This window comes from Mastacembelus armatus, chromosome 24 (assembly GCF_900324485.2).
Source record: "Mastacembelus armatus chromosome 24, fMasArm1.2, whole genome shotgun sequence".
Classification (NCBI taxonomy): domain Eukaryota; kingdom Metazoa; phylum Chordata; class Actinopteri; order Synbranchiformes; family Mastacembelidae; genus Mastacembelus; species Mastacembelus armatus.
In genome coordinates, this window is record NC_046656.1 from 11388403 (window position 1) to 11414133 (window position 25731).

At 41.3% G+C, this 25731-nt stretch overlaps 4 protein-coding genes across 4 annotated transcripts; 3 read left to right on the forward strand and 1 right to left on the reverse strand.

Moving 5' to 3' along the window:
* The first annotated feature begins 305 nt into the window (after positions 1 to 305).
* Positions 306 to 4709, forward strand: pgm3 (phosphoglucomutase 3). Its single transcript, XM_026317969.1, has 13 exons — positions 306 to 510; positions 720 to 928; positions 1138 to 1322; positions 1538 to 1605; positions 1731 to 1864; positions 1993 to 2188; positions 2390 to 2547; positions 2631 to 2714; positions 2794 to 2892; positions 2983 to 3102; positions 3227 to 3349; positions 3609 to 3782; positions 3902 to 4709. The coding sequence occupies exons 2-13, from the start codon at positions 722 to 724 to the stop codon at positions 3989 to 3991; spliced, it is 1638 nt and encodes a 545-aa protein (XP_026173754.1). The 5' UTR covers positions 306 to 510; positions 720 to 721; the 3' UTR covers positions 3992 to 4709.
* Positions 4710 to 4908: 199 nt separating this feature from the next.
* ngs (notochord granular surface) lies at positions 4909 to 8349 on the reverse strand. Its single transcript, XM_026319024.1, has 11 exons — positions 8156 to 8349; positions 7629 to 7794; positions 7363 to 7512; positions 7146 to 7265; positions 6909 to 7004; positions 6308 to 6442; positions 6026 to 6136; positions 5835 to 5945; positions 5553 to 5677; positions 5133 to 5390; positions 4909 to 5002 (listed from the first exon to the last, which is right to left on the reverse strand). Exons 1-11 carry the CDS (start codon positions 8341 to 8343, stop codon positions 4909 to 4911), a joined length of 1554 nt encoding a protein of 517 aa, XP_026174809.1. The 5' UTR covers positions 8344 to 8349.
* Positions 8350 to 8751: 402 nt separating this feature from the next.
* On the forward strand, positions 8752 to 14722 carry ccnc (cyclin C). Its single transcript, XM_026319153.1, has 12 exons — positions 8752 to 8893; positions 9244 to 9350; positions 9527 to 9611; positions 10445 to 10514; positions 10598 to 10649; positions 10764 to 10819; positions 11886 to 11921; positions 11994 to 12085; positions 12213 to 12280; positions 12387 to 12466; positions 12636 to 12754; positions 13049 to 14722. Exons 1-12 carry the CDS (start codon positions 8862 to 8864, stop codon positions 13101 to 13103), a joined length of 852 nt encoding a protein of 283 aa, XP_026174938.1. The 5' UTR covers positions 8752 to 8861; the 3' UTR covers positions 13104 to 14722.
* A 1006-nt stretch (positions 14723 to 15728) lies between these two features.
* On the forward strand, positions 15729 to 21401 carry faxca (failed axon connections homolog, metaxin like GST domain containing a). Its single transcript, XM_026319151.1, has 6 exons — positions 15729 to 16054; positions 17779 to 17914; positions 18267 to 18463; positions 18731 to 18948; positions 19534 to 19650; positions 20056 to 21401. Exons 1-6 carry the CDS (start codon positions 15795 to 15797, stop codon positions 20352 to 20354), a joined length of 1227 nt encoding a protein of 408 aa, XP_026174936.1. The 5' UTR covers positions 15729 to 15794; the 3' UTR covers positions 20355 to 21401.
* The last annotated feature ends 4330 nt before the right edge of the window (positions 21402 to 25731 follow it).

Consider the following 25731-nt stretch of genomic DNA (forward strand, 5'->3'; position numbering starts at 1 on the left):
ATGTTTGGATGTTGGCGCATCAGCTGAGGTATAGCCTATTAGACATGGGTCTAACATGCGCAAACAGCGTGTGCATGTTTGCGTGTTTTTGGCCCAGATCATAGTTTTCATGCTTTTTTATTGACTCAACTTCGTCTACACGTTGACAAGCTTTTATTTTGAAATAAAAATGCATTTAACCAATAAAATGTAATCCTCTGGTGCTCGGGATGACCTGTTAGGGGAAATATCCGTGCACAGACGCGCACTGACGCGCACGCTGGGCGTACTCGCATCACGTGACGTACCCGGAACTGGAGCCACGTCGTCAACCAGAAGAGGCGGAACCGGAGAAGCAGGAAGTTTTTCATTGACCAGCGCTGCGTCCCCGACACCGACCGTCCATCTGCCCGCGAGTGAATGAAAAACTTTGAATAAGTTTGTTCACTGTGGTTTGAACGCGGCGTCCTTCACGTGGAGCACTGGAAACGCCAGATCGTGCCGTGTGTTGAACGATATCACCTGGTGAAAGTGAGTTTCAGTGGGTTGTTGTTCGGTCACTGAGCTGATTCGGTTTATTGGGTTTATCAGTAGGCGAGAGTCAAACTTTGGCCTCTTCTTGTTCTGGACCTTGTTTTCAGTAAAGGTGTCAGCCTAAAGAAAGACATGCGTGCTTCTATTGTTGCTTTAGCTCTTCGAGGACTGACTGGTCTGTTTGTTGTGTTTATTATGTGTTTCAGTCATGGCCCAGTTCCACGAAGTCTCAAAGCAGTCTAGTCTGCACCCTAAGCCTGCAGGGTTGGATCTGCAGTATGGCACAGCTGGCTTCAGGACAAACGCCAAACAGCTGGACCACATCATGTTCAGGATGGGACTTCTGGCCACCATCCGCTCCAAAAAGACTAAAGCCACCATTGGAGTCATGGTCACGGCGTCTCACAACCCTGAGGTCAGGCAGATATACTAACATCTCCCTGCTGTTTTCTGTAGACATGTGCCTTCCCATCCATGATTCACTTTTTCTTCTTCAAATTATTTTCTGTTCTATCCTCATAGTCTTTTACCTAATTTCATTTGATCCTTCAGGTTTCATCTATAAACACATCCTAACCGTTAAAAAACACCTCTTCAGCCACTTCCTGTATCTTTATTGTGCAGGAGGACAATGGGGTGAAGCTGGTTGACCCCATGGGAGAGATGGTGACACCGACATGGGAGGGTTATGCCACCCAGCTGGCCAACGCAGAGCAGGAGGGTTTGCTCACTGCTCTGAGGGACATTATTGAGAAGGAGGCCGTAAACATGAGCCAGGAGGCTGGTGTGTTTGTGGGCAAAGACACCAGGTAACTGAGCTTAAGGAATTGCTTGTTTGGATTATATAGTACACCTTATGTACGTTATGTCATCCAAGTATCAGTGCAGAAAAGTAAACTAAACAGGCACCTTAGTCACACACTTTATCTCTGTTAGTGCTGGTAATTTCCACTGTGGCAGCAAATTAATGTACTTTACGAAAAAGCATTAAGAACAGTCTAACACCTCTGTCCTCTAACTGTAGGAGCAGCAGTTCCAGTCTTTCACAGGCAGTAATAGATGGAGTGTCTGCTCTCGGTGGTCACTGCAAAGGTAGAGATAATTAAAGCAGTAATTTCCCATATGAATGATTTGATTATCTTTTTTTTTAATAATTTCTCTAATTTGTTCTCCTCTTACTCCTTCCCTCTCCTGATTCTGTGCATCTGTCCTGTCAGACTATGGTTTGGTGACCACCCCACAGCTTCACTACATGGTTTGCTGTCACAACACACAAGGTAAATATGGAGAGGCCACAGTGGAAGGATACTACAACAAACTGTGCCAGGCTTTCATTCAGCTCACCAAGAATGTAAGAATATAGGGTGTGTCGTTTGTGCTTGTGGCGTCATTCATCCACAGTTAATGATCTTGGGTGTGTTTTTGCAATTCATTCGTCCTTTTTTTTTTTTCTTTTATCCATTTCTTTCTGCCTGGCAGGCGTCCAACCGTACAGACGACCAGAAGCACCTGTCTGTGGATGGTGCTAATGGTATCGGGGCTCTAAAGGTGCGTGAGATGGAGAGGCACCTGAAGCAGGAGTTGAAGATTTCCCTCTTCAATGACGGCAGCAAAGGAAAGCTAAACCACCACTGTGGGGCTGACTTTGTCAAAGTGCAGCAGAAACCCCCAACAGGTGCACCACGGGTTTTCATGTTTGCATAACTTAAACAAGGAAGAATGTGGAAAAGCTTAAAAGCAAGTTATTAAGTGCCAATTATTGTGTTCTTATAATTGTAATTTATGATTCAAGTGTCAGGTTAATGTCTATAGAAGCAATAAAAAAAAAAAGTAAAAAAGATGCTGTTTCAGATCTGTCACTTCTCCCTCTGTGAAGGTATTAAGCTCAACCCAGGAGAGCGTTGCTGTTCCTTTGATGGAGACGCCGACCGAATAGTTTATTACTACACTGGCTCTGAGGGACACTTTCACTTGCTGGACGGAGACAAGATCGCTACTCTCATCAGCACTTTCCTTAAAGAGCTGCTCACACAGGTACACTCTCTTTTACAAACATGTAAACAACAAACAGCTGTGTACAAACACATGCTAAACACTTTTCCTCTCTAAATGCACAGGCTGGTTTACACTTAAAGATAGCAGTGGTGCAAACCGCTTATGCTAACGGCAGCTCCACACACTATCTGGAGGACATAATGAAGGTGAGACAACACAAACTACATTTCTTTCATTTCCATATCCACTGACACAAAAGTGCTGACACATTTTGATGTCACTTAGGTAATAGTGAGGTGTACTAAGACTGGAGTGAAGCACCTTCACCATGCAGCCCAGCAGTTTGACATCGGTGTTTACTTCGAGGCCAATGGTCATGGAACGGTGAGTAAACACATGCATGTACAAACTCACCAACTGACACTAATCTGGCACCATAATAAAATGGCGTCCTGTGTCATAATGGGTGTTTAGGTGTTATTCAGTAAAGCAGCTGAAGAGAAGATCCAGCACCTCGCTGAAGATCCCAACACTGACGACAGCAGGAAGAGAGCAGCTCTTTTGCTGCAGAACACAATCAATGTCATCAATCAGGTAGACACACACACACACACACACGTAATGCAATATCATACCAACACCAGAACTATTTTTATGCAGAATACAAGTTGATTATTATTATTGATGTTGACCTTATTTGTGTGTTTATTTTCTAAAGACTGTAGGTGATGCCCTTTCTGATATGCTGCTGATTGAAGCTATATTAGCCATCAAAGATTTGACCATACAGCAGTGGGATGCGATCTACACTGATCTGCCAAACAGGCAGCTCAAAGTCAAGGTACCATAAATATATAATTAGGATGTATAATACACTATATACTGCTGTACATTCCTGATGAGATATACAGTTTTGCTTGGCTTGATGAGATTATGAGCAAGAGATCACATATTTCTGTCTGATTTTGGCCAACCACACATCTAAACCAAACTATGAGGCCTTAACAAGATCCCTATATTCCATAAAATCATTAAGTGTGAGACGCCTGGGAGTGCAGTAACCCAAGACACTGGTGTTTTATACGGGATTTTCTCTGCAGGTGGCAGACCGCAGGGTGATAGACACGACAGATGCAGAGAGACGAGCTGTGAGCCCAGCAGGACTGCAGGAGGCCATCGACAGTTTGGTGAAGAAGTACAGACAGGCCCGCTCCTTTGTGAGGCCGTCTGGCACCGAGGACGTGGTGAGAGTTTACGCAGAGGCAGAAACACAGGTGAGAAATCTTTTCCCCTTACAGACATTTCCCTGTCTGAGTGCTTCAGTGTGACAATGCTTCTGAATGAGACAATTACCAGTAGCGATTTTGTCCTCAATATTATATTTATGTTTTAGGAGAGTGCTGACACCCTCGCACATGAAGTCAGTCTTGCAGTCTATCGCCTCGCAGGTGGAGTGGGAGATGAACCCAAACCGTTGCACTAGAAACACAGTTTTGATAAAACACAATACTGACCCGTGCCTCAACCGGTGCATTTTGAATCCATCCTCAGTTTTCTGAAGGTGTAGTTTATCAGGCTTACTATTGCATGTTTTCGGTGAGGTGCTAAAACTATTTTGTACTTTTGATTGGAAAATACTTTTCTGTTTCTTTGTATCTGCCACTAAGAGGGAGACTGAAGGGGTTTCATGCTATTTCCAATAATGCTGGTTTTGGATTATTGTATGTCTGTCATATACCTGTAAATAATGGGTTTCTATGTAGATTAAATCACCAACTGTTCTGCATACATATTATCAAAACACTGTGTTCACATACAACTTAAAATTTAAAGATTAACTTTTTCCTTATAATTCCTACTTAACTGGAATGTTTTTCTAATCTCTCTACTTTTTGAAACACTGTAATCAATGTTCACGTAAGGGAATTGTATGAATTGTACTTCCTTGTATGTTTATTGCAAAATTGGTGCAGCTCTAGTTTAATTAAATAATGAAAAACAGAAAGAGAAAAGCGTTTGACTGTTAGGGTGAACACTGATGACTTATACAGCTTTTGATTCAAATGAAAACCATGAGTGTGTTTGCTTGCTGTTTATTTTGTCACTTTTAAAGACAAGTCCCTAACACACAGGATTAAATGAGTAGAGATTCAAGGAGAAGCAGACAGAGAGTTAGGAGCAGGAAGAGCAGACACGTGACACAGTGTAAAGTCTCCATCTGAATACATAATAAATACAATCACTGAAATTGGCACATGCTGTTGGGGTACAAGTTGGACCTTCTCTTACTTGTTACTTATTTTGAATTCAATGATTTTTCACAGTGGTTAATAAAACATGACAAGACACTGCACAGCATGTAGTCAGCAAAGGTTCTGGAGTAAGATTTAGGTAAATGGTTTATTCTTCATCTGTGTCATCCGCTGCTCCAGAAATGGTGATCATGCGCTCCTGTGTGTTGCTCTCATAAGTGTCCTCGTCTGTCTTAACTGTTCTGGGAAAAATGGACAGCAGGTGGAAAAATAAAATGAAGAAAGACATGTATTGTTTGGCCACTCAGAGATTTGATTGAAAGCTATTACAGATGCTAGCTAATAAGCATTCTGTGCCGAATCCCACCCTACCTGACGAGGACAGTCTTCCTCTCAGACACCTCAGTCGCCTGCGCCTCTGAGACACTGTCTGCGTGGGTGTCCGATGACACCACCCTACTGCTCATGCCACTGGGGGATTCATTCAGCTTTAAAGTTGCTGCAGGGGCAGGACCAGCAGAGGCTGAGGCAGCACGTATACTAACATTAGACATGAGCTGCAAGCCTCCAGTCAGGGACAGATTGTGGACCATGGTGCTCAGTCGGCTGTCTACTCCTTCAATCAGCTTCCTGCCAAATAAACAGAAGTCAGGTTAAAGTGAATGCTGCATATTACACAGAAATGTTGAAAAATAGGGATTTTAAATTTTTTAATTTTCTACTAGATGCAAGACAGCGAGCTCAATGAGATCTGTATACAGTGGAAATGGCATGGTGATATGTTTTGTTCACCTGTAGGTGGTAATTTCAATCTCCAGAGCCATCTTGACATTCAGTAGGTCCTGATATTCCCGTAATAGCAGAGCAATCTTTTCTTTAGTCACCTTCACATCCAGCTTAAGGGCCTCTATACGTTCCTGTTGATACACAGTGCAACCAAATAGCTTTATTTTCAGGAATTTTAGTCCATAATGTGATTAGAAAATATCTATTCATTAAAAGTACATGATTGTGCTCTGACTGGAAAAGTGAAAAGCCTGAATTAGTATAAATAATTCCAGTTGCACATCATACCTGCAAGTTCTCCTCCTCCTTCTTGTATTTCTCCGCTGCATCACGGATCTGAGCCTCCAAATACTCATTCCTCGTCTTCAGTGCCTCCAATTCACGCTGCTTGTTAAGAACCTAAACACATGCATATACTCACAGCTTTTTCAGTCTGATTGTTGCACCAGCCATAAACAAGAATACAAAATTAAACTCACATCCTTCTTATAGCCTGTGATTTCCTCTCTTATGCTTCGAACGCTCTGTACATGTTTGGTGGAGGCATTGCTCAGGTCCTGAAACTTCGATTTGTACCAAGTGTCCATTTCCTGCAGGAAACATGAACAGAGCTGTGCAAAGGTGTGTAACTCTTTTGTTTTTTGTTTTGTAGCCTTACAAACATATTTCTTACATGCTATTTGTGGAAAACTAATGGTCACAGGTGTCTTGTTAAGTGAGAAGTATGTTTATAGTTCCTCGAGGTGGTTTCAGCACAGTACCTGTAGGTTTTTGGCAGCAATGCTGTCATATTGAGACTGGATCTCTTTGAGAGCAGAGGAGAGGTCTGGGAGGCCAAAGCTCAACTCCACTTTAGAGGTTGCTGAATAGATGTGCTGCATCAGCTCCTCAATTTCCTTACAGCAGATCATGAACGAGCAAAGTCAGAGAACAGACAAGCATGCAGCATTTTTGTTTTGAAAAGAAAACACAATGGGATCTGTATGTTAAATCAAATGCAGGACTGTAGATCTCTTCCTTAATAACATTAAAAATATGAAAACATGATTTTACAAGGACAAAAAAAAAGTATTTCATCTAACTGGCTATATGGAAATTTTATATCATTACTCACTACTCTGCATCATAAGTAACAGCCAACCCTATAAGCTTCTTATGAGCCCTTCACACTGTACTGATGATTATCATGTTTACAGTCTTACTCACCCTGTCTATCAACAAAGTCAGTTTAATTATAACTTGTCATAAGAATAATTACCAGCCTATTACACCATTAATGATAAAATAAAAAAGACATGCCAGTCACCTGCCAGACACTGACTCATATACACAGTATCCTGTGGACAGACACACGTAGGTTACCTCCTTGTGAACTCTCTGCAGGAAGGCCAGTTCAGCCTCCAGGTTTTCCAGCTGCTTCTCCAAAGCAATCCGAGCTGAGGTTGCTTTATCCACATCCTGGGACGGATGACACATGGAGTTTAAATGGTTCAGTGAAATAAAATCTATTTCCGTCACCAAGTGGTCTATTAAATTACAGCTTTGAATTGTTACTACAGTTAAAATTTGGGAAAGGCTAGACTTTCCACCATGTCTTACCGGACGAAGAGTCTCGATGTCATGCTCTGCCTTTTTCCTGGCCTCCACAATCTCATCATATTTGGCCTTCAGCATGTTCAACTGGCCCAACATGGCCTCCTTGGCTGCCAAAGACATATCCTGTACAGACCAGACAAAAAGACCTGCCCTCAATACTAATCACAACAAACCAGGATCATACTGTATGTTTTGCTTGTGAGATAAAGCTTCTTCTCACTCTCTGGACTCTCATCTGTTCAGCGTCCCTGTTGAGTTCCCTCAGCTGAGACTCATACAGCTGCCTGAGGCCCGATGGTCTGACATAGCGGCTCTTTAGGGCCTCAATCTCAGCCTCCAGCAGCTTGTTTTTGGACTCCAGTGTTCGCACCTGCAATAAGGAACACAGTCGATACACACCTGACTTGATGATCACAAGTCAAAAGTGCAAAATATTGTCTCTAATTAAACTGCTCTGCTTTGTTTATCATCAGTGCAGACTCTTGCCTTTTCAATATAAGCTGCCAGGCGGTCATTGAGGGCTACCATCTCCTGCTTCTCACTGGTTCTGGTGATCATAAAAGCCTGGTTCTCTGCTGCAGCCGCTTCCAGGTCCAGTTTTGGTGCGAGTCCCATGGACATGCCAAAGCACAGTGCTCCCATACTCACACTGCTGTAGCAGAGACCAGAAAAGAGCATCAAGGGATTAACTGATGTGTATTTTTTCTGTGTTTTCATAGTCACTTATTCATTATATAGCAATATATATATTCAATTATATATATTATTCATTCATCAGAGGTGTCCTGTGCTACATGCGGGCAGACTGCACTTGTTTTTGCCACTAGCTCTCTGTAAAAGGCCAATTGATCACCACCTAAGTAAAATAGTTAAGTTTTCCAACTATAATAGTCATGACTTTTGAAGTTGTACCTATTGAAAACTCAAAGACACCATTTCACCTGAGTATTAATAGTTTAGTTGTTTATAAAACAAAGGGGTTCAGAGGTTCAGTGGTACTGATGGTGACTCACCTGGTCATGCGGGCCTTACTGGAAAGGGCCCTGCGCCCCACTGTGCGGCTGAAGCTGGCCGACCGGTGGCGGCTCTCCCTGCGGGTGGGAGATGGACTGGACACCCGGAGCTGATAGGCAGGAGCGGCGGCCACAGCGCCCTCGAAATGACGGCGGTATGAAGACATCCTCTCTGGACTGTGGCTCATGTTGACTTGTCCTGTAACTTTGAGCTGGAAGACTGAAAACCGGTCGCTCACACCTTCGCCCTGGTGCTGGGGTCTTTATATGCTCCACGGCCCAACCCTCAGAGGAATGTTGAACCTTCCCACCCAAGGGTGAAGTCTCCTTACAAACATCTATCACGGCTGTGCCAAAAAATCAAACTACTATGAACTTACTGAAATAAATAAAAATGTTATAAATGTGAAACTAAACGGTAGATTTTTCTGCACAATGTACAAAGATGCACATTCATCATTTAGTCACTTGAAAAGATGAAAACAAGTACTTCAAATTTAATTTTAAATCAATAATTTTAAAGTCACAACATTTCTTTAGACGTTTCAACGCACGGAACCATCGCCGAGCTCGCTATATCTCTCCGGAAGATTTGTAATGTTACCCCAGTGTCTGCTTAGCACAACTACTTTGCCTGTGCTATTGACTTCTCTGTCGGACAGAAATATTCATTTTTAGAGTACTTCTCTACCTCAGCTGCTTCGACATGGCAGGAAACTTCTGGCAAAGTTCTCATTAGTAAGTTTTTACTACAAACTCGAGATGTTACGTCTTTATTTTGTAAACCGCCGTCTTTTTTGCGAGGCCTAGCGGAGTCGTACGCCAGCAGTCTCTCTTGTACTGATGTTGTTTTAAAAATAGATATATTAACACACTAAGAAAAAGACACGCATTTGTAGATAACTGTGTTTTTTAAAATGATTCATTAGATTAGCTTTCTTTTCTAATTTGGCGGCACTTTTTAGCTTAGCCCTTTGGTGTAAATAGTAGTATTGTTGTGCTACTCGCTAGCTAGGTTCAGGCAGCCAGCATGTATGTGAAAATATGTGAATAATGTTTTTTTTGTTGTTGTTGTGTGTCTTTTAAAGTCTGCAGTGGGTCCTGGATAAGCAGGACTTGATGAAGGAGCGACAGAAGGACCTGAAGTTTCTGACAGAAGAGGAGTACTGGAAGCTGCAGATCTTCTTCGCCAATGGTGTTCATTTTTGTTTATCAGTGTTGTATGGCCTGAGAACTGTGTGCAGTGAAATATTTGGTTTGATAGCTAATAACACAGCACCTTACAAACTGATACGGTGTTAGGAATGATGTGTGTTCTCTTCTGTGCAACCCAACAAAAACAGAACAACTCAGTTTGTCCTTGTCTCTCAGTGATCCAGGCTTTGGGGGAACACCTGAAGCTGCGTCAGCAGGTCATTGCTACTGCAACTGTCTACTTCAAACGCTTCTATGCCAGGTGAAGAAGAAGTAGATCTTGGATACAGCAAATTAAATGATCAGGGGCTAAGTCTTAAATACACTGGGCTTGACATGTTTTCTTTGATGGGAGGGTTTTACTTGCATCAGTATCTAATAATCTCATAAAAACTGTAATTACGCACGCAGTCCAGTTAGTCTGGTTGTTTATGTAAGTGTAAGGTAACTTACTGTTCTTTGCCTGAGCAATAAGCTTCCCTCTTTAGTTATGCAACTTTGGGCGATCAACTTCGATTCCTACACAGTTTAATGTGCTAGTTTTCACATTTACCTTCATTTTTCTTCTTGAAATTTCCAAGGAGGTCAGACTGGATGTTACCACTGGAAGGTTTCATGTTTTTATCACTGCTAGTCAGTGAATCTGCACCTTCCTCTTGCTCCCTCCTCCATTTGCATCGCTAAATTACTGCCCCTTAATTAGTACCACTTCGCTCCAGTCCATGGCCTTAGAGTTAACCTAGTTAACTTAGTGTTAGTGTTAACCTTTGATGGGACCGAATATGTTCAGGGCTGAGCTCAAAATATTCAGGGCTGAAGACCCGAATGATCATCTCTACTGAGAGCACTGAGCAAATTTGTATTTAATTCTTAACTCATAAAAATGGGTGGTACAGTTTAATGTTGTCTCCTAATTGTTGTGCTGCAGGCTACATTGTTATCAGGTAACACCCTTAACTAATCAATACATCCACATAGGGTTATTCACATCACACCTTTGACAGCTGTTTAAGCGTATTAAGAACTTTGTCACTTCTCAGTTTTTGTCTGGGATCTGGCATTTAAGTCTATAAATCTTCATCTTTTTGTTTGCAGGTATTCTTTGAAAAGCATAGACCCAGTGCTCATGGCACCTACCTGTGTTTTTCTGGCTTCCAAAGTTGAGGTATGGAAGTCCATTGGGTTTTTTTTTTTTTAGTCTTTTCCCAGTTTTGCTGTAATTAGCTTAAATATTTATTTCTCTTTCAGGAATTTGGAGTTGTATCTAATACCAGGCTGATTTCTGCTGCGACATCTGTGTGTAAGTGACAACATTCAGTAATTAATTTCCTAAGCCTGTGAGAAAAGTTACATTTCTGTCAAATTGCATTTTCTCGTATGTTTGAGATTAAATAATTTTTTCTCCTTCAAACAGTGAAAACAAGATTTTCTTATGCCTTTCCAAAGGAGTTCCCTTACAGAATGAATCATGTAAGTAAAAAATCTTGAACAATTTATGTTTTAGTTCAAACTGATGTATACTGTGCTTATGTTAATCCTAAAAATAATTCATCAGTTAAACCACTTAAATACCCATATGTCAGTAGATCAGCTATGTGAGGCATTAAACAGCTAATTGATTTCCTGCTTCTTTCTCATAGCTATTTAGGCACTCCCGTTCTACATTAGAGCATGCCAAGAACTCCTGTGTATCACCGTGCTGCCACGTTACAGTCTATTAATATGTTAGATTCCTCAACTAATGTTCGCACTCATTTGATAGAAACTTTGCGTCTGTGGGAGATTGTTTCGGCCATGGTTCCCCACCTGCATTGATACACACATTCCATCTGCGCAGCATCTCTCGTCATGGTGTCAAGTGCGGTTCGCTGCAAGTGTTTTATTTATCCAGTGTCTCCAGAAAGTTCCCCGGACGTCACCAGGGCTGTTCTGACACATAGACTGTCAAGAAAGCTGTGTAAACTATTATTTATAGTGGTTATACTCAAGCAATAGAGAATGAGTTAGTGGGGTGCTGTGACTCCTGAACAGCATTTTTCATGTCCACTCAGCAGATGTAGTAAAAGCCAGTAATGGTAACAAAGACACAGCTGTGGTGCAACTAGAACAACCATATATTTTACAAGGTCAGTTTTCTACTACCTACAGCCCTGTGTTATTCCAGCTTTTCTACCCTGTGTTGTCAAGTACAGTCCATAAACTTGGCCTGCCTGCCATCTAGCAAAGGTTATAAGAATCATTTGTTAAACCTCCTGTCAGCTAAAAGGCCAAATTATGGTTTTTGGTTTGTGCGACATTAGCTTTAGGTAAGTTTCCACTGGTTTGCCAAATTTGGCTGGTTAGTCAGCCAACGTTAGCTTTAGACTGGACACTGCCTTCTGTAGCCCAACATATGATGCAGTGTGATTCAGGATGAGAGCATGTATGTGTATCATGAAATGCCATGACACAGCAGGTGCACTGCATATTAGAAAATTAACATCTAATTTTGTATGTCATATTTTATGTTCAGTAGAAACTTAATTTGTCTTTACAGATATTAGAATGTGAGTTCTACCTTCTGGAGTTGATGGTGAGTACAGAGAACGTTGTATCATTGCTGTGATCAACTTGATTGAATTAACATTAATGTGACATATTTCAGGACTGCTGCCTGATCGTGTACCACCCCTACAGACCACTGCTACAGTATGTGCAGGATATGGGACAGGAGGATATGTTGCTGCCTCTGGCCTGGTAAGATACTGTAAACATTTGTCTATTTTGTGGCACATAGTTATCCAGTGATGTGAAAAAGAATTAAATGTAAATCATAGCTGGTTTTGGTAGCCCCACTCACTGTGTTGTCATGTGTCTCGACCAGGCGAATAGTGAATGACACATACAGGACAGATCTGTGTCTGCTCTACCCTCCTTTCATGATTGCGCTGGGTATGTTCCATCCTCATTCATTTCTAATTGCAGCTGTTTAATGTAGTTACTGATTTAAAAGGAGCTTTATTAGCTGTAAAGTGATCAGGTCATTCTTATCCCACAGCCTGTCTGCATGTCGCCTGTGTGGTACAGCAGAAAGATGCCAGGCAGTGGTTTGCAGAGCTCTCTGTTGACATGGACAAAGTAAGAAGGACCTCTGTTACAATCTGAAAAATTACCCTTTTATTTTTTTATGAAGAATTATCTCATGATATATTATGAAAACAGGGACTGTGCTGTAAAAGCAGATGATGATAATCTTTTGATATCGAGCAGTTGTGGCCAGCTGACTTTTTGTGTGTTTTCCCTTAAGATCCTGGAGATTCTCCGTGTCATTCTGAAGCTCTACGATCAATGGAAAAATTTTGATGACAGGAAAGAGATAGCTGCAGTGTTGAACAAGATGCCTAAGCCCAAACCTCCTCCTAACAAGTATGTTCTGTTTGGTTGTTTGCCATCCTGGTTCTTATATAGACTATGTAGACAACCTGTTGTTTTTCATAAATGCAAACACTGATGAGTTCACTTGAATGGATTTATTTGAATATGATGGATGTGGGGCCATTTTAAAAACACAAAACAGTCTCTTAGATTTTTTTTTTTTTTTTTTTTTCCCCAACTGTGAATGTCTTAGTGATCAGTTTAAGGACATGCTACCTTGTGAATTAGCTCAATGAGTAATATTGCAATTTCAATAGAGTGGTTTTGTCTCTGTCCTGCCTGCAGTGAGAGTGACCAGAGCTCCAACGGGAACCAAAGCAACTCCTACAGCCAGTCTTAGCATGGCGTTTGTACCAGAATCACTAATGTTGATGGAGAGGGGGTGGATCTTTCTGACATGTCACATGACCCACGACCTTGGTGATGCTGGTTGGTTTAAAAAAAAAAAAACAACAAAAAAAAACATTTCACCTGACCAAGATGTCCTTTCATCTTCGGCTCTGAGCGCCATGTCTTCACTTTTCCCTTCTCTGACCATTATTGGTTTATGGACTGAGTGAGCAGCCATTGAAATACCTGCAGTGAACAGCCCGTCAGTGACAACGAGGAGTTGTTGTCTCCATGAGGCCGTTTTACTCTTTTTCAGACTTGAAATGAACTAAAACTGAGGAACTTTTTGGGGATGAGGGGAGCTGGGAATGCGGGGTAAACTGATGGGAGAACTGTGTTGGTAGAAACTTGTCATTGTGATGATCCTGACATCCTTGAACAGCCCAGAGGAGCGAGTCGTTTAATGCAGAGCTCCATGGGATTCATGAAAACTTGATCACAAGTACTGTGTGCGCATGGTTGTGTATGTGTGTGTGTACAGCATGTGAATGGCCAGTGTGGGTGGCTTTTCATTCCTCAGGGACTATAGTACAGTAATCTTCTTGGTTAAATAACTTGATCCTGTGCTGTTTAAAGAGTGGATCTGATTGGATGTCATCCTGTGCTACTCTGATGTGATTGGATACCCGTGCCGCCTGAGGGTCAGTGCTGACTGATCATTGAAACGTGGCGGGAAAATCCCGAGAGAGACTCCTCTTTAAGACAGAAATTAGCTCTTATTAATTCAAGAGTTTACTGTTTTGAATCATGACAACTCCACCTCCTCCCTCCCATTCTCGCTTCCCTTTTGTAAATAGACTTATAATTATATTCATTTATTTCATCTTTCATGTTTTTTGCTTAATTAAGAAAACTGATGGAAATCATGAGCTAATTTAGCTTTGTGCTCTTGCTTTGGCAGAAAGTGCCCCATGTTTTTCACTGTCATGATTATGTTTGCCTGCTGCAAAGCTCATTCTTCTTTTTTATTTTTCAGTATCTTTCATTTAAATGCAAATTACAATCATTCTAGATTTGTCTACAAACTTGAGGTTGTACATTCTTTTTTTTTTCTTTTCTGCCATCTATTTAATCCTTGAATTGTGGCTGTGTGTGTGTGGGTGTATACACCTGTAGATATGTCTATATTTTTGTGACGTTATACTGTGGGAGCTGTGTGTGTGTGTGGCTGTACTCCAAGGTGCTCAAAAGCCTTACAAAAAGCTGCTGGTTACAGAGAAAATCCTTCATAAAAGCACATTGTCCCATGCAGGTGGACTGTGAAATATATGTTTGGGGTTTTGTCAAATTCAGCGAATGCATTGTCAGTTTTATTTTTTCATCAGTGGATTCTTGTTCACTTGTCCCTGTGGTAGAACATCCAAGTATGTACATAAACATCTTATTAAAGGCCACCCTCATGTCACAGACTGAGGGCAGAGACGGAAATGAGACGGTGAATCCCTCGAGGTAAACCCAGGGCGGCCTTGTTCTGCTTTGCCTCCTGGCGTTTTCCTCCCTTTCAGCAGCCTTCATCTGTTGCATGTCTGGTCACATGACTGGGTGTGAAAATAAAAGGGCTTCACTACACTCAAATATTCTTCTAGTTGTGATTAAAAACATTTCTTAGAGTTGTTTTACTGGATAGTCTGTGTTTCTCATTTGGGAAGATACTGAAATGTGCTGAAATGTTTGGTGTGCAAAGTAAAGTGGCTCGCTGCTGTGTTGAAGCTGCGTGTGTGTGTGTGTTGGACTTCAGGGAAATTCTGCTTGTTACAGACCACAGATGGTGTCCAGGTGCCAAACTGCAATGCCAGCTTAGTGCTGGATGTGGTAGGACCCCTGCTGGTGAATATGAAGCATGTTACATATCAACTTGTACATGGATAGTTTATTTATTTATTTATTCTCCTTGGAGTGTTATTGGGGTGTTTTTTCCCATATTGTTCAAAAAGAAGTAGGTTATTGAATAGTTGCTATCTGAAGATGTATTTGCCAGTAGCTGCCTCTAAGACCTTGTACCATGGGGTACGTGCAGTCCCCGTGACGTCACTTCAGCCGCATGAAGCGTACGAAGAGGAGCGGAAAGTAATGCTATAAGACAATTATCTCTTTCAAAATAAAACGGAAAAATAATTTGGTAATAGTAATTATACTGGGTTGTTCAAGGCAATAAAAGCAAAATTATAAATTACTATATTCAGTTAGGAAAAATCAATATTTGCATATGTATGTATATAGTATATACAATACTACGTGGTAGAAATGACAGCCTAAATTCATAGCAAAAATTTTTTTGTCCATGGAGTAACATTAAAATGTGCTATTTCTCAAAATATCATTATTATTATTATTATTGGCCCTATGTCATTTGTCCAGTAATGCTGCAGAACATGGCCACCAAATCCAGTTGTGTTTTGAAAGACACAACCGGAAATGTGTTGTTTATTTCATCTGACTTGACAGTAATAGGAGGGAGGCTCCAACCAGCGGGCTGCGGAGGATGTCGACCCCGCTGCGGGGACAGGCTCCGGGCGGGATGCTTGTCGGGCCCTTCCTCGCCCAGTCGCCCCGCACCTGCGGCCTTCGGCACTCATGAAGCCCCCGCTGATGAAGCCCCGAGCTGCCGGAGTGAGGCGGAAAGTGGCCGGAGACAGAGAGCATGTACTGGCGCGTCGGGTTCGCCTGGACGCGGTCGTGTGTGGTTGATCTTGGCCAGAACCAGAGCTTCTCCTCCGGCCTGCAGGGCTTCGATGAGCAGCTCTCGTTTTATGGGTACATCATCGCCTACCCACTGCAGGACTACGGCGGGATCATGTCAGCTTTGGGCTCGGACTCGTGGTGGCGGAAAACGCTGTATTTGACCGGAGGGGCTCTGCTGGCTGCCGCTGCCTACTTGCTGCACGAATTGCTGGCCATCAGGTACCAACAACACAGAGCAGCACCCAGGAGCTGCAGAGCGCATCACTTCCCACACGCACCGCATCATCGCTCGGCTCCTGTTGTTACTGTATTTTCCCTGGGGATTGATGTTACTGCGTCTTACCAGGCTGGGCAGGGAGGCAGAGGAATCGGGGGAGAATGAGGAGTCGTGAGTGGGTGGATTTTGATGTAACTAACCCCCCTTGTCCCCTGACAACTCCATCCTCGTAAACAAACACACATTAGGACACGAGAAACCTGCACTGGCCTCGATCGTTTAAAAATATTTCCGATTATATTAATGAAGGCTTATTCCCCATGTTGTTTATTAGTTGTTTGTTAACAAACAGCCCTCAGTGAATTGACATAATAGACCATGGCAAATAAGGTCACTGTCTTTTGTCTGAACGTCAAGGGCGAGGAGAAATAATGTATAGTTTCATCTTGTGTTGGCTTCATTCTGACCCCCCTTTGGTTTCAGTCTATAGCCTCATGTTATGGAAAACAAAACCTTCTATAAACTCTAATTGAACTGTTAAAGCCCCAAACAAACTAGACTTTTCGGGCAGCTTTAAGTGAAATGTTAATGCTTTAGTTATAGTTACGTTCCTAATTATTGATTCAGGAATGAAGGTTAATGAAGGAGTGAGTCTGTTGTCCTTAGAAAATCTCGGGTTACCTGCAGTCCAGGCTCATTGTTGTTGACAAACCGCAGGCCCATGGCAGCACTAGCACCCTCACTTTCTGATATCTAGGCCCAGCAAGCCTTTAATATGATATATTTAAACCTGTAGCTTATGAGGGAGCGGCTTTTATACATTTGTGGCGAAGATAGAAGCTGTCAATATTCATTTGGATGAAAATCACCTGTTTTCTCTGTTTTGTTTTTTTTTCTCCAGTCTGTTGTTATTCCGTCGTGCCTTTGTGTCAGATGCATCTATGTCGAATTCATTGGTTATTACAACAAAAACAGACTCAGCGTTTCAGCACCACGGTGCGTTAGACAGCTCCTCCGCTCCGAGGCCGCTGCTGCTGCTGGTTTTTACGGTTCAGCACTTTTCGCAGTGGACAGCTCCCTGTAATTCTGTTTCCCTTTGGAGGCTGTTTGTTCCCGAGGAGGCCTGGATCTTATTATGTTGCTCTGTCCTTGCTACTATAAATGGTCTAGTGCCGACGATCAGCCAGGGCCACTTAAAGGACCTTGACTGCGAATGATCTGAGCCCACATGGATTAGTTTAGAAAAGACTGGAAAAGCCTGTCCGAGTCTGTCCAAAGGTAATCCTGGAGCTGCTTTGTCTTCAGAGTGAGATTGACAGCAGAAACTACATTAAACCATAATTTGCAATTTTTACACTTTAGGTTTTGTATAGAATAAATAAAATATAACATGAAAGCTGCAGAGGTTCAGAAATGTTGGTAGGGAAATTTTGTTAGATAGAATCAGGCTAGCTGTTTCCTGCTTTTTCCAGTCCTAATGCTAAGCTAAGGTAATGGTATACCCTAAAAATGGTGCACTATTCCTTTTAGTCCAGGACCATCAGTACTGCTGCAATAATATTCCAGTTATGTTAGTTTCTGGTGTTTTAATTGGTTGTATTTGTTTTATTGAGGAAGATGTCCAAGATTGATCGTGATCCATAACATCACTAATACAAGTGCACACACGTTTGAATTTTCAGCCTTTTTCTTCTTCTTGACATGTGTCCTTCATTGCTCCATACAGAAAGGAGGAAGAACTGGACTCTAAAGATGCCATCATACTCCACCAGTTCTCCAGGCCCAAAACTGGTGCCCCGTCCCTGTCCCCTTTCTGCCTTAAGATGGAGACCTACCTCCGCATGATTGACCTGCCCTATCAGGTAAAGCTGTGTTTGTTTGTCTGTGATATAACTTTGTGTTCATTGTTTGAAGGTGACAGTTCCATTGTTTACAACTGAGTTGAAGTTTTAATCCAAACTTTTTTGTGGAAGTCATTAAATTTATTGGTTCAATTGCTTTTTCTGTGATTAGTTATTGTTCTCTGCTGCTGCTGTCACTGTCTCCTAAGAGGGATAATTAAAGTTTCAATTAAATGGTTTGGTTTGATCCAATTCCACTTTAATTCATCTAATACCAATCACCATCCATTTTCTTTGTATTTTTAATATATTGGTTATAATTGTTTTGGTCTCCACCTGTTTTTACTTCTTCTGTTTCCTTTCTCTATGACAGAACTACTTCGATGGGAAGCTTTCACCGCAGGGAAAGATGCCATGGATCGAGTACAACCAGGAGCAGGTGTGTGGCACCGAATTCATCATCGACTTCCTGGAGGAGAGGCTGGGCGTGAGCCTCAACAAGAGCCTGACGCCGCAGGAGAAGGCCATGTCTCGCGCCATCACCAAAATGGTGGAGGAGCATTTTTATTGGTGAGAGACTGGAGTGCAGGTTACTCATGAGGAGTGGGAGGAGAAGTGTCTCGCATGTTGGTTTGTTTGTTTGTTTTTTTTTGTTCAACATTGGTGAAAAGTTTATTACTGCAGATCGACTGTTCAGGTTTTCTTGACCATCTCCAATATTAATATATCTTAAACAAAAAAAACTCTCCTCCTCCTAGTAAGATTTTTGTGTATTAGTCTGTGTGAATGTACCCTTTTGTGTTTGTGTGTGTGTGTGTGTGTGTGTGTGTGTTCCAGGACCATAGCTTACTGTCAGTGGGTGGACAACCTGGAAGAGACCCAGAAGATGCTGTCAGTGAGCGGGCCACTGAGTGACGTGCTCAAGTGGATCCTGAGTCACCTGACGGGCGGGATCATTAAGAGGGAGATGTATGGTCACGGCATTGGGCGTTTCTCCAAGGAGGAAGTGTACGCCCTCATGGAGAAGGACATGCGAACCCTGGCCACTCTACTAGGTGACAAATCTGACAAATTAAATTTAAAATTATTAATAATAAAGTTCATCTCATGAAAACTTAGAATCTCTTCTGATATATTTTTAGGCTCTGTGGAAATTAAAAAGAGTTTAAAGAACATTCATTTTTCAAGTGAGAAACTTTGTGCCGCCTGTGTTGTCCACATATTTTACCTTGGAAGCCGATTAACAGATTTATTGGAAAAGAAAACAATTGCAATACCTTCTCAATGTGCGCCCTGAGAACTATAACTAGTGACATCATGTTTGTACTAGTCAATGAACAGCAGCAGCTGCAACAACAATCGTTGTGTAGCTCTGCACTGACCTCCTCTGGTGATAACTTAGCATTGCAGCTTAGAATCACAAGATAATATCTGGCAGTTTATGGGAGAGATATATCAGCAAGGATGCACATGGTGCTGCAGTGGAATTAAAGACATTAATTGATGCCTTTCAGGTCATGACCCAATGCCACAAATTGAAATACAGTGAGTTTTACGTCACTAGAAAAAACCCATGACTGCAGAGTGTTTGTGTCTTTTGTGCTCATTTTTAACCTATATTGTTCTGTGTTCTGTCTCAGGTGATAAAAAGTACCTTATGGGGTCGAAGCTCTCAACAGTAGACGCTGCTGTTTTTAGTCAGCTGGCCCCTGCTATGTGGACACTACCGGGAACACGGCCGGAGCAGCTAATCAAAGGTGAGATGCTACAACACAATGCCAAGGTCACGCAGATTGTAAAAAATGAATAAAACTTATTGTTGGTGCAGACAGTCTGAGATCTCAACAACTCAAGATTCTGCTTCCAACCTGAATACAATATTACATTTGTTGTGCTCAAAAATATTTTTTTGTTTACATATGGTTGCTGGTTTTAGTTAGAATTAATGAATAATGAAATGAGATGGTCATCCAGAATCATGTTGTTTCTGTTAAGCCAAACCTGAGGAGGACATGTCACCCTGTAAAGAAACATCTGTAATCTTTGCTTGCCTCCCTGCAGGATGTCACAGGACAGATACATGTATAGACTAGAGCTCAACGAGCTAATTGGTCATAGGATTGAGGACCATCTGTGCCCACAGATGTGTGTCTCTCCTGCAGGTGAGCTGATCAACCTGGCCATGTACTGCGAGCGTATCCGCCGGCGATTCTGGCCCGATTGGTTTGTCGACCTGGAAGATTTCTGTTACAATGACACCACAGAGGGTAGCGACTCGCCGTCCAAGCTCCCCGATCTGGGCCTTTACTCTCGCACGGACACTTTCCAGGATGAAACACACACTTCACACACCCACACACCACAGGACCCACCGTCGCCCGGCAGCGACCCTACAGGCCACTCACTGTATGACTCTGACATGGACACAGAGTGCTCTGAAATAGACCAGCTCAAGTGTTGACAAAACATACAGTTAAAGTACACACTACACATATACACACCACGGGAGGGAGACACATCTCCCCTGTACACATGTCCCCTACCTCTTAGAAAAGGAAATATTTGGGGAGCGTTTTTGGTGTTGCCTATGTCACTGGAGAAGTTAAGGATGTAGAGGTTTAACTTCATATTGCAGTGGAGGATTGATTGCAGTAGGAGGTAAGAGAGTGAAGGTCTCAAAGTCACAAAAGGATCAGCAGGAAAGTGATAGAGGAGGGAACGAAGATGCAGAAACAGGTTGAAAAGGAAGAACCAGAAATAGTGAAACCAGGAGTAAATGACGCCGGTGCTGACAAACTCCTCCACGTGGTCGTCATCATCTGCAGTCACAGCCTCCTACATGCCATTGCATTGCCGTAACCATGGCAACTGCTCCTGTCCCCCGTAGCAAGCACCCAGCCTTGTGTGTGTTTTGAACTAACTCCACCCTTTTACGCCTCGACATTAGCGTGTAGGGATCTGTAGAGGATTTAATTGAACAAACACACGTGAGTGTAAATATGCAAATGGATCTGATTTGATTCAGAGATTTAATAGTTAGAACATTCAATTATAGATGACTATAAATAGTATAGATGCCTGCAAAAATGAAATCATTCCCTGTGTGATATACTGTAAATAAAGTGGCCGTTTCTCCTATCAAACCCCTTTTGTGATGGACACGTTGAGCAAATAGTCTTGTAATAGCCTCCAATAGCAACTTTACTGGTCTAGGATCAGTAAGAGGAGCCATATGACCTCTGGACCTGTCTACACAACTGAGATATCACAGTTATGTCTGCTGCCCATATTTTTAACTTTCATGAAAGTTAAAGGCAAACTGCAACTTGCCATAAGCATTTTGAAGCTATGTTTTGTTTTATTAAGACAATAATTCTGCAAAATGATTCCCACATTAGAAGCATATTATGGCAACATATATTGTCAGACCCCTGTGTTGTATGGATTGTCACTGAGGACAGTAGCTTTAGGTCAAATAGACCTTTTCCATGTGTTCAGGCATTGAGAGCGAGTCAAACAATCATGTAGAAATAGATTAAGTTGATATATAGTCTGAATGAAAGTGCATAGCCGGTATGTGCCAATGAAAATGTCACTTTACACATCATGTCGATGTTTTGTTCTACATTTCTTAGCCGGCTTATTTAAGTTTGAAGTGTGATCCAGTTCGACTGCTGGTGCCTCTGATCAAATGAACCACATGCAGATGTAGTCGAATGATTTTGGAAAAGACTTTTTTTCTTTCAGCAGTTTGGTTTTTGCAGAGGAAAGCCTTTTTTTTTTTTTTTTTTTCAAAAAGAGGGATTGCTCAGAAGAGTTATGTAAACCAATAACAGAACAGACACACGTGCACGCTGTTCATTTTTCATCTGATGCTAGCTGCTGTGGTATTTGGGTTGAGTGATTGTAAGGTGCAGGTTTTATGTTTGCCACTCAGCAAATGCACACACCATTGCTTTGTGTGCTCAGGCTACTTATACTTCATAGATGCAAGCAAGGGGCGTATACTGTATGTATACTCCCCTCTGTGCATCAGTGGAGAGGATTCACAGCTGAACCCTCCCTCTCTAACACGCATTACTGCTTCTTATTGCTGCTTCTTATTCATAGTCCAACTTAGCATAATGTTCATGCCCAGATGTGACTGTACTCACAAGGTTTGCTGGTGAGCTGCTGCTTGCTAGCAGGTTGGGAAATCACTAATCAGTCACAGTAGCTCCCGGAAACCCCCTCTATTTTCTCTCTGCTGTTCTGATTGTTTCCAAAATGGCCACAGATCTTTACCAAAGTAAACAATATAAAAAGTTTATATGTTTTTGAAAAAAATATATCACCAGTCAATCTGTGGATAACAGCTCTACTTGTGGAGATCATGCACAAAAATGAAATTTATATTGAATTAGAAATATGTAGCACTATATTGTGAAATAAGAAGTAATAATATCTTGCCTTAAATCCAGCACTTAGCAAACAGGTCATTTAAGGCACGATCGGGTAATCTGATGTTGTTGGTAATGATAGTTTTCCTAAAGAATTTAATGGTGATTTAATGATTAAAATATAAGCAAGGTGCAAGGCTAATATTACGCTCATGTTCTCTGCTCAAAACATTGCCAAAAACCTCCATTAGTTAGACCCAGTTAGAGGTAAGTCTGTATGTGTTTGCTGCAGATTGATTTCACTGGAGAAATATGGTCTGAATCAGAAAAAAAATGAACTGAAAAAATGTTGTTCTTTGTCTCAAAACCCTTTGCCTGCATGTTCTGGCCTTCTCTCATCAATAGTCAGATTTAGCCTTATGAAAACTGAAGCTAAAGTGTTTACTTTATATCAGTGCCAGTGTATGACTTATGGTTTTCTATACAATATTTATTTATTATTTATTTATTTTATGTTAGTTGTATTTCTTGAAACTGGTGGTGGATGTGTTTGATTTTACTAAAAGAAATTGTTTATTTTTGCACTTAATATGTTTACATATGTTTCGCTCTATGGCTGAGAATTGCTATCATACAAATTTATTTATTATCTATGTATTAGTGCAATATGGTAGAGTCTCTGAATTCTGCTGATATGTAACACTGGAGGAAATGAATATTTGCCAGTCATTGCCATAATTGCATATGTGCCCATGTTTTGAGATATCATTTGGTAAAAGTTAAAATTCATGTCATAATCTCATTGTGTTAAATATTAGTCATTAGTCCTCATCTGCTGCAAATTCTATCATTAAATCAGTTAAAACAACTTCATGGCACATCATGTTCAGTTTAAACCTTAAGAAAACAGGAAAAACTGAAGAAAACTACCCAGTGACCACTAGATCTCAGGCCTCAGCAGGGTGAGGTCAGTCATCCTGCTGATCGGCTGATGATCGGCGTCTCCATTCCCTCTTGTAAAGCTCATCCATTACAGGAAAGATGGCAAAAGTCCTTCCACATCAGTGTCTGTGGGCAACTTCATTTGTCTCAGTGTACTCAGCAGCTAAAGGTCAGGGGTCAGGGTACAACCCTGTTGTGTGTGTGTGTGTCACTTTCCCATTGAGATTTCTGCTTGTAGACTGTAGAAGCCATATTGCACCGTCTCTTGTGCTGTCATTTGTGGTGTCTCATCAAACTGTAAATAAGAATTATGGGGAAAAAAAAAAGAAAAAATTATTATGCGTACATGTTAAAAAAAAAGATTCTTATGAATGTATCATACCTAGAGATAAAAAAGTTGTATGACGATGAATTACTCGTAATGTTTCATTAAACATAGCTGTGGTATTTTCTTGTTTTGTTTTTGTTTTTTTTCCAGTTATTGCGTGCATCAAAGTCATTTCTACATGGGAGAAAAAAGTGAGTCTTTTTTGCAACAACAGCTCAGTATCGACACTGGAGGTGGGTACACTCTGGCATATATCTGTTTCATAATCCCTCTCCCTCTGTGCTTGCTACCATATGACAATACTAAACCCACCCAACAATGCTGAAGGATTAGCTCTCTGCCCTTTTCTTTGTGCTTGTGCTGGAGCTCTGGAGAAGCACAGAGAAAAAGCAGCAAAGAGGGAGAGAAGAGGCAAGTTGTGGGAGCACCACTGTAGAGACGGAGCTTGGGTTTGGGTGAGAGAAAGGGCATGAAAAAGGGAAAGAGACAAACAGTCATGGACAGATGAATGATATTTGATGGCTTTGGCTCACTGCATCTCTGCAGCCATTGTGCTAAATCCCTGGGAGATTCCAGCGGCATAAGACGGAGGAGACAATTCAGAACTGACAATGACACCAGAGTATAAACCATCTCTGGTGAGTCAGAGATGGCATACAGTGTCAGAGGAAGCAGGTGTGATTGTGTGTGTGTGGGGATGTGTATGGGGACTGGTGGTCTAACAGTCTAGCTGTATGCATGATGTGTGAGGTGAGACGTGTGCATAGGGGAGAGGAGTGAATGTGTGTAACTATGAATAATGCAGAGCATGTCTGTAGGAGCGTGAGGGCCGGGAGGAGGGCAGATGGTCGCCTGCTGATAGGACAAAATCCAGGCAACGGGGTCCTCCAGAGAACTGGGTTTGGACCCATCTTAACACACACACACACACACACACACACACACACGTATACTTTTTAATAATTCTCAAATCTCTCTCTTTTTTTTTTTTTTTACCAAAATAACAAACTGACTCAGATTTCAAAATAAAGGCCTTAATATAAACGTTTGAGATTAGACAATGAAGTGACATTTGTAAATAATCTACTATGAAAGAAAAACCAGTCATTATTTCCAGATTACTGTCCAGTTTAAAAACTGACAAAATAAATCAAAATCTTTCATTAATGCTTTTCTAAGTTAACATAAATTTAATTTGGTGTTTGATCTTCACAAGTAGAGCCTGACCGATGCTTCATCACATAAATGTGGGATATGTGTTTGTGTGAACAATACTGACTTGTATAATTTATATGAATCATAAATTATAAGCAGGGAGTTTGTGGCACTGAGATTATAACCCACCCCTGAGCTCCTTAAATAAAAAGTCTTTAAATTGTTTAAATTACTTGAATTCTCTATAAAAATCAGTGTAGCTCCAACATAACTAACCACTCAAATCTTAAATTCCACATCTTTGAGCTTTATCTCTATTGTTCCTTTAAATAGCACCAGATTACATCACTTTTTAAAAAAAGGAAATTATGTACCTGTAAAATAAAGTGTCTTCTCACTATGCTGTCAGGTATTAAATCCTGGAGGAGAAATACACAAGCTCAGTGGGAAAATACTGATTTTCAAATAATAGAATTGGCCTGAAATGCTCATTAAATTAAAAAAAAATCCCTAAGATCCCAGACAAAGTACAGAAGCCATGACCTTGGTGCCCTTAACGCTACAGCTATGATCCAAGTTATAACTTAGAAAAAAAAAAAAGAAAGTCTCATCAACAAAACCTCTGATTACATCTCCATTCATCCCAAGCCAGTTTTTACCCAACTAACATCCACTAGGTGGCGTCAGTCACTGCTCCTCATTCAGTTATTGATCAGACCAAGTATGTAACAAAAAATATTAGCCACGAGGTGACAACAACCATGAGTAGGTAGATCTGCTGAAGAAGAAGAAAACTCAGTTTCAACAGATGAAATTAGGCCAAAAAAAATCACTTTACAACATAATATATAGAAACAATAATGGGATTCAATTACTCTGAAACTTGTCATTGTTTTACTTTTCACACCCATTTTCAGTCTCATATGTGTATGAACGCATATTTATCATTTGTACAATGAATAAGATTAATATTTCATTAGACAGCAATGAGGAAAGATTAACTTGCATGTGTGCGTAATTCTAACCATAAAGCA